The 12,417-nt window shown below is 28.7% G+C and overlaps 3 protein-coding genes across 3 annotated transcripts in view; 1 reads left to right on the plus strand and 2 right to left on the minus strand.

Annotated features, from left to right (window-relative positions):
• Nucleotides 1-203, minus strand: part of LOC101507512 (AT-hook motif nuclear-localized protein 10) — a 3,701-nt gene extending 3,498 nt beyond the window's left edge. Inside the window, exon 1 of the mRNA XM_004501057.1 lies at nucleotides 26-203. Within this exon, the coding sequence (XP_004501114.1) occupies nucleotides 26-203 (178 nt within the window). The remainder of the gene's footprint in view (nucleotides 1-25) is intronic.
• Nucleotides 204-4,549: 4,346 nt separating this feature from the next.
• On the plus strand, nucleotides 4,550-6,557 carry LOC101499898 (psbP domain-containing protein 3, chloroplastic). Its single transcript, XM_004500773.3, has 9 exons — nucleotides 4,550-4,738; nucleotides 4,852-4,964; nucleotides 5,107-5,172; nucleotides 5,289-5,369; nucleotides 5,490-5,572; nucleotides 5,673-5,748; nucleotides 5,856-5,974; nucleotides 6,081-6,125; nucleotides 6,299-6,557. Exons 1-9 carry the CDS (start codon nucleotides 4,620-4,622, stop codon nucleotides 6,323-6,325), a joined length of 729 nt encoding a protein of 242 aa, XP_004500830.1. The 5' UTR covers nucleotides 4,550-4,619; the 3' UTR covers nucleotides 6,326-6,557.
• A 542-nt stretch (nucleotides 6,558-7,099) lies between these two features.
• LOC101499593 (SWI/SNF complex subunit SWI3B) lies at nucleotides 7,100-9,922 on the minus strand. Its single transcript, XM_004500771.4, has 5 exons — nucleotides 9,203-9,922; nucleotides 8,334-8,753; nucleotides 7,883-8,018; nucleotides 7,565-7,695; nucleotides 7,100-7,475 (listed from the first exon to the last, which is right to left on the minus strand). The coding sequence occupies exons 1-5, from the start codon at nucleotides 9,860-9,862 to the stop codon at nucleotides 7,287-7,289; spliced, it is 1,536 nt and encodes a 511-aa protein (XP_004500828.1). The 5' UTR covers nucleotides 9,863-9,922; the 3' UTR covers nucleotides 7,100-7,286.
• Between the last annotated feature and the right edge of the window lie 2,495 nt (nucleotides 9,923-12,417).

Here is a 12,417-nt window from a genome sequence, read left to right on the forward strand (position 1 = left end):
AGGGAAAGAAGAAAAAAGAAGTTACCAGAAGGTATTTTCCTAGAGTGATTCTTGTTGTGAGAACCACGAGGCCTGCCTCTACTCTTCTTGGAGGTACCAATTGAGGCAGAAGCCAAAGGAGGAGGTGATGGGGTTGGTAAGGCCAACACTACTGAACCCTCTCGAGGAAATTCATCCTTGCTCTCTAATCCATAACTCCTCATACTTTTGATACAATTGTATGACAATGTTATGTTTTGATAGTATAGATACTAATTGACAAACCCTAACTTTGTCCTAAGATGGTATAGATATTGTATTCATAACTACGAATAATATATATATAAATCCAAGATAATATTTACTTTAAGCTATTACTTTTCCCCTCTTTTTTTTTAAATTAAGAAACTAATGAAATGAAAGTCATAATTTTCAAATTTTAAATGGACTCTCCATGCCAAATTAATCACACTTGTAAATTTTTGTTTTTTTTTTTTTCGCTCTTTTTCGAATTTTGTGTGAATGTGAAAAGGGAACAGAATGAGGTGAAAAATAAATTCAGAAACCAAACTTTTTGATTAGCAACATTGGTGAACTTGTATATTCTTTAAAACAATTTCTTTTAGCTAATTTATTTTCTTTAAAATAAACATGTTTTTTAAATTACTTTTGAAGGATTTATTAAATGAATAACATGATAAAATTAAATTAATTTTTAGTTTAATGCAATTAATCATTAAAATATGCTCTTACAAGTGTAATATATATATGAGTGCAAAAAAATGGTATATATTTTTCTCTTCTAAATGTTACAAATATTGAAAATAAGAAAGGGGTTACAAAAATATATAAGTTTTTATATAAAATAATAGTTTCCATTAAATAGATTTTTAAATAGTGAAGAATATGAACAAAGAAATTCACCTTCATGGAAATATATTGAAGGTTGGTCAATGTCTATCACAAAAAAAATTGTAGCTTCCATATGTGTATCTCATTCTTATGGTATGACTTGGTCCTAATATTTGTATTAGGAATTGTTCGTTATTTAATATTTAAAAAATTAAATTTGTCATTTTTTTAGAAATTAGTTAAAAAGTTGACTTTGATTACTATAAATTGACTGATAATTTAAGTTTCACTTACAGAAGAAACTATATATCATTGCAGTGTAATATCATCATACAAGATTATGCAGTGTAATATTATTTTTATTTAATCTAAATTTAATTTAACACACATAATATGGTATAATACATTTATACCATTTTATGCATCATTGACAAATATTAGTTCCGTATATGATCTAAATGGTATATAATAATTAGTGTATTGTAATGTTTCTTAAACTTTTATCAAGAAAATTTATAAGATTTGTACTAAATAATAATAAAAATATTTATTCTTTATTTATTTATTTGAAATGTGACATATAACTTTTTAATTAATTGATAGATGACAAGTATTTAACTAGTGTATAATTTATATAAAAAGTTATAATTAATGTAATATCATTTTCTTCAAGTCTTTTATCTAGAAGACACTTAAGAGATATATTAACATCAAAATATATATTTATCTTTTAATTAACTAATTCGTGAAAGATTATCTTTTAACTAATTAATCAATAAAAAATATTTGTTTTATATATGATTTATATATTCAACTATAACAAGTGTATTATAATTTTTTTCAATTTTTGTTTTTCAGATACACGATTTATTTGTATTTCACTTATAGTTTAGATTCTTAGATTAATAGTTGAAGTTGATTAACCTTTCAAAAGTTGATGCGTCAAAATATAAAATAGGGTGTTATTTGTATTTCTCATGTAATTTGTATTCTTAGAATGAAAGTTGATATACAACCTTGTCTTTAACTTATGTCTTTTTACAAACCCCTTCTAGACGAATTGAGATTTTTGGAATAATGACGGTGACGATATGATCCTTATCACAATCAAGATTTTACTGAAATTGTTATAAAGTCAAAAAATAAAAAATTTAAAGTGCACATGCGTTTATAATACACACTCTAAAGTTGGTTTTCAAAGCACTATTTAATGTAGTTTTACTTTTATTTTTTTCTCCCTTTTATTCCTTTATAAGGTTTAAGGCCTTTTTGGTTGTTGGTTTTCTCTTTTTCTTTAAAAATAAAAAAATTGGTTCTAGCATTGGAATTTCTTTTTTTTATCATGAATGTAAAAGTGAAATAACCGAGTTGAGACTAGCGAAATAAACTACACTTCTATAATATGAGGACCAGATATTTCAACACCCAATAAACTTGAAATCAAAATAATGTAAAGGAGTATAATGTAAAGTGAAGTGTAATGTTTTATGAATAATGTATATAATACTAATTAATGAGTAGTATACTTGAAAGAAAAAAAATTAATGTTATATACATAATTTTTTATTAAAATGATATTCACGGTAAGAGAAAATGAGTCTCAATTTATTATAAGTAGGATAATAATATGCAAATATTTTAGCAAATGGAGTCTAATTTTCAAACAACGATAGTGAAGGAAGGATTGTGTTTTGAATTTATCAATTTATTGTGTTCATAATAAATATATTATTGTTATTAAATTTGAGCTTAAACGATGTGGATATTTGACAAAAAAAAAATATAAATGACTGATATTGTATAGAGAAATAAGATAAACTATCATTATTGTATTTTTGTTTATATAATATAGATAACAAGAATAGAATTGATAAAAAGAAAATCATAGATAATTTTTTTAATTCATATAATTTGGTTAAAATGGTTTTATATGTAGAACAGTTCTAATTCTAGTATGTAAAAGTAATCTTTGAGTGAAAACTTTTTAACCAAAGTAATTTTGTGACTTTTTTTTTTTAATATTCCTTCGGTACAAAAGTGATTTTCATATTCTTTCGGTACAAAAGATTTTAATATTCTTTCGATATAAAAATAAAAAAATTGTACTACAAAAAAACTTCATTAAAAAGATTTTCGACCAATTTATTTTTTGTTTATACCATAAATAATAATTAATACCATAAATAATAATATTAATTCATACACCATACCATAAATAATAATATACCATAAATAATGAATACACTATAAATAATACATCATAAAATATATCATAAATAGTTAATACACCATACTAATTAATACGTCATAATTAATAATTAATACATCATAAATCGTCTGTCGGACGAATCCTTTCCAGAGCAGCATACATAGACGATGAAGATTTAAAGTCAGACATTCTTCCTACATTTTTGCTGTCTCTACCTCTAGCCCTATCCACTAAAAAAAATTAGTTAAAATCAAATAAATTAAATAAATACTAATATAATAAAAATTAAAATTAATTAGAAAAATATTTTTTTTAAAAAAATCAAACAACTACCGAAAAACTTGTGGATGAAATTTTCCGGTAGCTTCCGGAAATATCACATTGAAGTTTACTGATAGTGTAAGTTTTCCAGAAAAGTTAAAATAATTTTTCTGGTAGTTCCAGAAAGCTTCAAAAAAGATTTTCGAAAAACTTTTCAAGTTTTCTAGAGGAGAAGTTGTGTACCAGAAAACTTTTCTGGAATTTTTTTTTTTTTTTAGACAGTTACTTCTGTTCCTAAAATGTTGAAATGAAGAAATAAAAAAAAATGTAACTTTTTATATATATATATGAGGGTATTTTAGTATTTTCCTTTAATTTTTGAGGGTACGTGGATAATTGAGAGGGTACACGATAAAATTTTCTTTTTTAAAAGTGCAGCATTTTAGTGAAAAAAAAGTATATTTTTTTTTGGGAAAAAAGTAATTCTTTTTCTCCCTTTTTTTACCAAATATATAATTATTTTACTTAGTCAATAATAACAGTTAAATTCTAATATGTTAGTCAACTTCAGTATTTTATTATAAAAGAGAGAAATGAGATCTCGTAAAAGAATGAGATTCAGTTGAAGTTATCGAAGAAGAAGAATGCAGCAGAGGAAAAGGCAAAGTATGGATGGGCCTAGCATCTATGCGTGGTTGTTTTGTGTCATTGGAATGACATCACTTTTCGGTGCTGCTTTCCTACCACCAGATATAGGGATTGTGTTTTTTCTCAGACAAATATGTCTGTTTGTGTTTCGATCTATGTGGATGACAAGGTTGGTGTTTTTTCTAGCTGCAGCTGCACATGTCATTGAGGCTATCTATGCTTGGTGCTTGGCTAGAAGACTGGATCCTTCCAATTCAAGGGCTTGGTTTTGGCAAACATTGGCTCTAGGCTTTTTTTCATTGCGTTTTCTATTGAAATTGAAAAGATCAAAGGAATAACTTTGAAATAATCACTTCTTGTACCATTGTTATTTTCAGAAATCAATTATCTTTCCCATCAATTGTATGCCTTTTTTTTATGTAAAATTAATATTTTTACAAGTTGTTATTAGTTATCACTGTCGAATAAATTTACCATGACAGTACATATCTTTTAATTTTGAAAATTGTCCATTTTGTTTTCTTATCTATAATGGTTTTCTTCTCTATTTAATTTTGGATTTAATTAAATTAGAAATAGTGTCTTCTCTGTGGAGGATAAAAGTGTAATTAAATAGATAATAATAATAAAGGAAATGAAGGGTGAGAAAGAGAAGCTGATCTAAAAAGGAATGGCATCAATTTCATGGTTCAGCTGTTTACACATTCCACCAACATCCTCTGCTGCCGATAAAGGTTTATCATCATCTCCCATAACCGTGGAACATCATAAAACAACAACACGTTTAATGTAAGATGGAATATGCAACAATAACTTTCTCAATTTCAATTATTTCTCATGCCTCATCATTCATAAACAGTATACTTCATTTTTTTTTAATATTAATATGTGTGTTTTATCAGCTCTTCCTTTGAAGGACAACAACATGTTGTTAATAGAAGACAACTGATTCTTTATACATCCACAGCAGCAATTGCAGCACTATCTACTGTCCCAAATGCATTGGCACTAAATGGTGATTCATTGTTACTTTTTTTGTTGTTTTCTAAAAAAGATTCTTCCTTGTACTCAAACTTTGTATTATTACTACATTGGTAATGGTAAGTACCATAGTATTTTTTATTTACTTTTCAATTTAATTTTAATGTGTATATCAGATGTGTCTGAGGATGTTAGTATCTACACTGATGATGAGAACAAGTTCAAGATAGAAATTCCTCAAGGTGAATTGAATTGCATGTTTGGAAGTAAAATGATATGTATATATATACCTTGGAATTCAATTCAATGGTTTAAATTAATTACTATAATTTATATGCTTGTTTTCTGTTTTAATCAGAGTGGCAGATAGGAACAGGAGAGTCTGCAGGGTTTAAATCCTTAACTGCTTTCTACCCAAAAGATGAATCTAATTCCAACGGTATTTTAATCAAACTCTCCTTCCTGCCAATTTGTATTTTCTTAAATCATTTGTTTCCTCATCAGTTGCAAATTGCAATGCATACATGTAAAACTAATCGCTGTCGGTATGGTTCTCCAGTGAGCGTTGTGATCACAGGGGTCGGACCGGATTTCACTAAGATGGAATCATTCGGCAAAGTTGAAGAATTTGCTGACACTCTGGTTTCATTTCTGTTATCAGATTCAAAAACTATGACGCTGATTTTTTTTCTTTCCCTCGGTTACAACTAATGCTTAATTTTCCTTAAAATGAATATAACAGGTAAGTGGGCTTGACAGAAGCTGGAAAAGACCCCCTGGTGTGGCTGCTAAACTCATAAATTGTAAATCATCTAAAGGTGCATAATCTTACTCTTAAATTAAATTCAAAACTTCTGCATTTATAGTACAGAAACTTGAATTTTGAAGTTTTAAGTACTTAATTTTGACTTAAAAAATGGTTCAGGATTTTATTACATTGAGTATACGCTGCAAAATCCCGGCGAGAGTCGCAAGCATCTATATTCAGTTATTGGGATGTCAACAGTTGGCTGGTATAACAGACTGTATACTGTGACAGGACAGGTACTATTAGATATACTATAGTGTCTATGTGTATGGATGTGATGTTTTAGTTTAGATCTAAATATTGCTTAGTAATGATGACTCTGTATCTTGTTGTCTGCTGCAGTTTGTGGAAGAGGAAACAGAAAAGTATGCTTCCAAAATTTTGAAGGTTAACTTCTTTTCATAGTTGATATATTCAGATATTTGACAGAGAAAAGGTTATGATGCTCCAAGATATTCATTCTGGAATTTAGTTTATGGAATAATGCAGCATAATTAGTTAAAGTGGGTTCTATGTTATTATGTACTGAAACTCATTCAGCTTCCACTTGAAATCTGCAGGCGGTTGCATCGTTTAAGTTCATATAAAGAAATGCTTGTGACGGGAGAGAAATGTTCTCATTGGTTTCTTTCATGGGCTGCCGTTTAATGTTTTCATGACATTTTTTGTAAGCTAGAAATGGCGTCTAAATGTTATAAATATGATATTTGCTATGGTACTTCCTTCAAAAACTGATAAACCAGAGTAGGCTAAATGAATGGCACAAATTGATGTAATGGATAAGATATTTTGCAGTGAATATCAGCACCTTCAGTTAAACATTGCCCTGATGGATAGCAAAGAATGCAGAGAAAGAAAAAGGAGAGAGCAGGAAAAAAAATTTAAAAAAAGAGAGAAAGTAGGATTGTTCTATGTATAGTTTTGAATTGATGCAAAAAGTGGGAAAAGTGAAAAGGTGAAAATTGTTTTTCTCTTGGATGGTCGGATGAAAAATGAAAAGAAAGCATTACTTTCAAATTGACTTGTATGACATTTTAATGTAATGACAAAGTAAATAAACAATTTTGTCTAACCATTTCTCTACAATTTTATTTCAAACCAAACATGCAATAACCACGGCAAAAGCTAGTGATTATGGTGTGTTGTCTGACATTACATACAGTAGTTTTAGATAGCTCTAAAAACACACTCTAATAACTTATATCGACACGAAAAATTTATTTTAAAACATTGTGATTAGTGATGCAACTTCATCTCTAGATATAAATAATTTGTTCTTTAAAATACTTTATACTTGGGGGTAGAGAAATTAAGCGTAAACAAAACATATTTGAAACTTCAGCAGAGTTTTTAAGCAGGAATGAGTGAGCAAGTTGACTATATCTGATGAAAAGTCTACAATGATATGAAGATATTGTTACAATAATATTGAACAAACACTCCAGTGACTTCACAACCAAAGCAAAAGGAGTGCAGAAAAATTAAAAAGGAAAATTGTTTACATTCAACTAAACCTACGCTCAATAGTTAACTAAGACTCATCAGTCATCAATTCCTCTTTACATTATTGTTTTCTGGGCCTTCTCCACTCTTCGGTGCAGATGTTTTATTACGAAATAAAAGATTAAGCTGATCAAGGAAAAACAAATTCTTCACCTGCTCCAACTGCAGGCGTTCTTTTTCCATTAGCAGGTCTAAATCCTCAAAATTAATAACCTTGTCTTGGATATCTTTCATCTAGATAGCACAACATCAAAAATTTAGCAAAGATTATCAAACTTTAAAAATGATAAAACCATCAAACAAAAAGCTAACACATGACAGACCTGAACTGCTATAATATCAGAAATTGCTTTTTCCACATCTGATTCTTCTTTCTCACACTGTATATTTGCACGCAGTAGAGATCCTTCAATAGAATTTGAAGCATTACCACCGTTAGATGTCACACCAGCATCTGCATGAAACATAAAGCCACTATTTCTACTGAGGAATTTGAGTATTAAAAATTTGGAAACCATTCCAATTAATACAGTACATACTATGAACATTGGTCAATCATTTCCAGATAAACCCCATTAAGAAATATAACAGCTTCAAATTCATTCAAAAGTCGATCTTAAGCCGGGAAATGTCATTCTCACCTTGATGCAATGTATTCTTTGGAAATGACCGATAATTAATTCTAGTTGACTTATAAAGATCAGACAGACTTGTCAGTGCAGCTTGAGCCGCAGCTTGGGCAACCTCTGTCCCTGCCAAAGCAGAAAGAAAAGCAGCCTGCAATAATTTGAACAACGAAATTGTAAAGTCACAGAAGAACTTTCAAAGAAATCATTTGTCATTCAACACGGTTCATAGTCTACAAAGGTCATAACCAAACTCAGGCGACAAGTCGGAGTTACCAACCAACTACTAAGAATTAAGACAACAATTATAGAGCAATTGGAACATGAAAGTGGATGTCATGATTTTTTATTTATTGCTACACATACAATCAAATGAAGTTTCACTTTTTCACCAAACATTACAACACACAGATGTAATCAACAATAATTCAAACAAAACAAGAATCATTTTAAGCCAAGAAAGAACCTGAGCCATAATAGGATTGCTTGCATCTGCAAGAGGTGTGAGACGCATTCTCTTATTAGATTTAGCTGAGGCAACAGTTTCAGATTCACAATCAGCATCAGCAGAAGGCTTCAACTGATCAGAACCATCATCAGTGAGAGGAGCAGACACTGAGTGTTGATAATGCAGAAATTGATCACCAAAAGGAAGCTTGAGAAAACGAGCAACGCATTCCTTCTCAGTCCTACCAACAACATTGTGAGAAACCTTCTTCCAATCATCACCAAATTTGGTAATAGCTTCAAGAAGATTCAGTGTTTCCTTCTCAGTCCATTCGGTCTTGGTCTCGTCACTTATCTCCACTCTCTTGAAATCTGAATTACTCATACCAACTCTATAGTTGCCGCGAACAAAACACCTCGCACAGAGAGTCATATCATGCTGCACCCAAATTCACAGTTCAATGACGTGTGGAATTAAAGTTTCTTTATATTTTGGGTTTATCTACTAGCATAACTACTTGCGATATTATATTATTTATAAGAGCTTATGAAAACAACTTATAATTTTCAGTTTATTTCTATAAGAAATACATGATAGTTTATGAAAAAACTTAAATGAAAATAGTTTAACATGACCCGTTTGTATATCTTTTTTTAGAATAAAAAATCACTTTTTTAAAGAAGTAATTTTTACTATGATAAACAAACCCAAAACAACTTATATTGTTCTTAATCTAAATTATTAAATGATAAAATATTTTTAAAAAATATGCAACAAACCTTTTTTTATATTTTGTATAAAAATAAGTTATACTTATGTGCATGCTTAATGACATTGTTTATCCAAATGATTAAGAGAAAGAGAAGGAAGAGGAAAACTAAACTGACCTTATCACAGGCAAAACAAGCAATGGCACAGAGAGCTTTGCAACCACTGCAAACTCTCTTAGCGGTTTCTCTGACAGGCGCCGGAGAAGGAGATTCCGTGGAATTTGATGTTGAGTCGGTTTTGGATTCTTTGTCTTCCCATTTGAAGGGTTTACTGAGCGCCGAAGAAGGATGGTAATTGATTAAACCCCAAGCTTCCAGAAAATCGAAGACTCTTCGGATTGAACCGACGTCACCAACGAGCGTTTTGCGGACATCCGTGAATGTTATTTTTCTGTTGGGATTGAATCTGAAAATTTTAACGATGGAGTTTCTGTAGTATTTGTAAACCCTAGGGTTCTTGGAAGAGTCTGGAATGAGACGGATTTCGCATTCGTGAATTGAATCCCATGAGAACCATCTCGAGTGACTTGGGACTAAGATTAAGCTTGGATCGTTTGACGTTTTGGATTCTGGCAATGGGACCTCTGGTTTCGCCGTCGGTGGTAGCGGCTTTGCAGAAGGAGGAGTAGAAGTCGAAGGTTGAAGTTGAGTTTGAGGCGTTTCGGCGGCGGTAGATGGAGTTTCGGCTGCGGTTGATGGAGCTTCGACGGCGATAGACGGAGTATCGGTGGCGATAGACGGAGGCTCGGCTGGTCTGTCCGGCGATTTGGTTGCCATTAGTTTAACACTTTACAGTTGGCTCCAACAACAGTTATGGTCGATACTCGCTACAAAACATTTTTTTTACAAAATTCGCTACCGAAATTATAATAGTTCTTTTTTTAAAAAAAAAAAAAAAGTTAATTGTAATTTTATTTATTCATAAAATTAGTGATAACTTTCAAAAGTTAATAATTTTAGTTATTTATTTTAATTTTTTAATTAAAAAATATTAAAATATTTTAAATAACGTGATATAATATTATTTTTTAAATAAAATATTAAATTTTATATTTTTTATATTTTTAATTTAAATAAATATATATATATAAATAATTAATACATTTAGATGATTTTATATTAAAATAAGTGTTATAAAAGAGTATTCTTAAGGCTCTTTATTTATTTAATATTTTGTTTGGTGAAGACATAAATTATAATATAAAAAAATGTTCGTATGTATAAATTAAATTCATAAAATTTTATTGTTTCACAAAAAATTAATAATAAAATTTTAACTATAAATAAATAATTTACAAAACTTTTAACTATAAATTTTTTTTATAAAATATATTGTATTCATTTAAGTTACACGGAATATCAAATTAAATTATTTTTAATCTAAGCTCATTTCAGTTAATTTTACTTAGAGATTTTTAAAATAGTACTATGAGTTTTATTATCAATCATATAAAGAACAACATAATAATTTTTATTACATAGATTGAGAGTATTTTGCATTTAATTTCAAGAACCTTAAAATTTATTTTACTTGAATTATCTCTTGTTTAATTATTTTTCTAAAATTTGATTGAGAGTTTATGCTCTTATTATTACTGCAATAGAAATTTATTGGTTTGAAATTAAGATCATTCATATAAACATTTAAAAACATAAATGATGAATTTGACGTTAAAAAAAATAAAGGATTAACTTGTTACAAAAAAAATCATTAATATGTTATTTTTGTGTAACTTAAAGGAGTGTGATATATATTTTCTTTTTTTCTTCTTCTTAATCTTAAAAATAATTTATATTGAATTCAAATATAGTTGAGAGTGACTTTATCCTCTCTGAAAAACTATGGAGTTTAGGTAAGTCTTTGAGAAAAATAAAAAAAAATGTTACATTAGTCAAATTTTAAAATTCAACTAGTATTTTGTTCAATTTCGAATTATGATACAACGATCTCTCATCTAATATGTTATAATATTAAGAGATCGGGTGATTCAATTAGTTTGAGCTAAAGGTTAAAGGAGTTTGAGAGTGAAAGAATTGTAATTTAAACCTTAGTAAATGAAAAAACAATACTAACATCATACTAACCTTTATCTATAAAATAAAATAAAAATGTCATAACATTGATCATGTAGTAAGTTGAAGGAAGTAAGAAATATATTCATTTCTTTAAGGGATATATAAATAGGGATGTAAGAATCAAATTAATGTTCTGAAGAACTTGCTTTGTCTATAAAATAAAATAAAAATGTCATAACATTGATCATGTAGTAAGTTGAAGGAAGTAAGAAATATATTCATTTCATTAAGGGATATATAAATAGGGATGTAAGAATCAAATTAATTTTCTGAAGAACTTGAAAATCTAAATTAAACCAGCAAATTGATTTGATTTTGTTGTTGTTGTTGTTGTTGTTTGAGTATAAACTAAACCAATCAAGTTCAATATTTATAGATTCCGGTACCGGTTTTATATTATTTCAAACTCGATCGCTCGAAATTTAAATTAAGCTATTATATTTTATTATTATATCTTTTATTTCAGACGATATTAGTGTCTTTATCTTAAAAAAATATGTCGCATTTATATCGCTTTTTATAATTATATATCATATTTTTTTCATTGTAGCTTATATATTTATTTTAATAGTATAAAAAATTTATAGTATTTGAGTAAAAGTTAATTTATTTTAGATTTTTAAAATATCAACTCAATTGAAATCAAACCAACCCAACTCGTTTTTTATCAAATTATTTTAGTTTGGATTTCAAGAATAAAGACTATCAAAATCAAACCAAATAGATTATTTTTAATTGGTTTAGCCTTATTTTCTCCCAAAAACCGAATGAAAACAATTTAAGTGGACATTTTAGTCCATATAGCATATCTTAAAGTCCATAACAAGTTGAAGCGCAATGATGATTCTAGATCTCAGACTTTTTCATCTCATTCCAAGCATGATTTATTATGTAGCTCTTTAAATCACATAATGTCGACGATTGTAAATTTATGCCCTTTAGGCATTCTTATTTGAAAGTCAAATTGTTTGTTGATTATGATTTTCAAATGCTTAATGATGATAACAATGATGTTTATGCCTTGCATTTTCACAACCCAATGTTGACTCAAATGGACCAAATTGAGCTCTTGTGACTTTGCCTTAGACCAATATAGGTCTCCTAATATTTGTTAGAGTCAAATTGACATTGATGAATAGAAGAGAGATAGTCAAATTATCTCTTTCAAAAATATGAAAGAATGTCTTCTATTTAGGGGTGGAAATAGGTCAGGCCAGACCAGACTTTGAAAGGTCTAAGTCTGACCTACGATTAAT

This window comes from Cicer arietinum, chromosome 5 (genome assembly GCF_000331145.2).
Source record: "Cicer arietinum cultivar CDC Frontier isolate Library 1 chromosome 5, Cicar.CDCFrontier_v2.0, whole genome shotgun sequence".
In the NCBI taxonomy this organism is placed as follows: Eukaryota; Viridiplantae; Streptophyta; class Magnoliopsida; order Fabales; family Fabaceae; genus Cicer; species Cicer arietinum.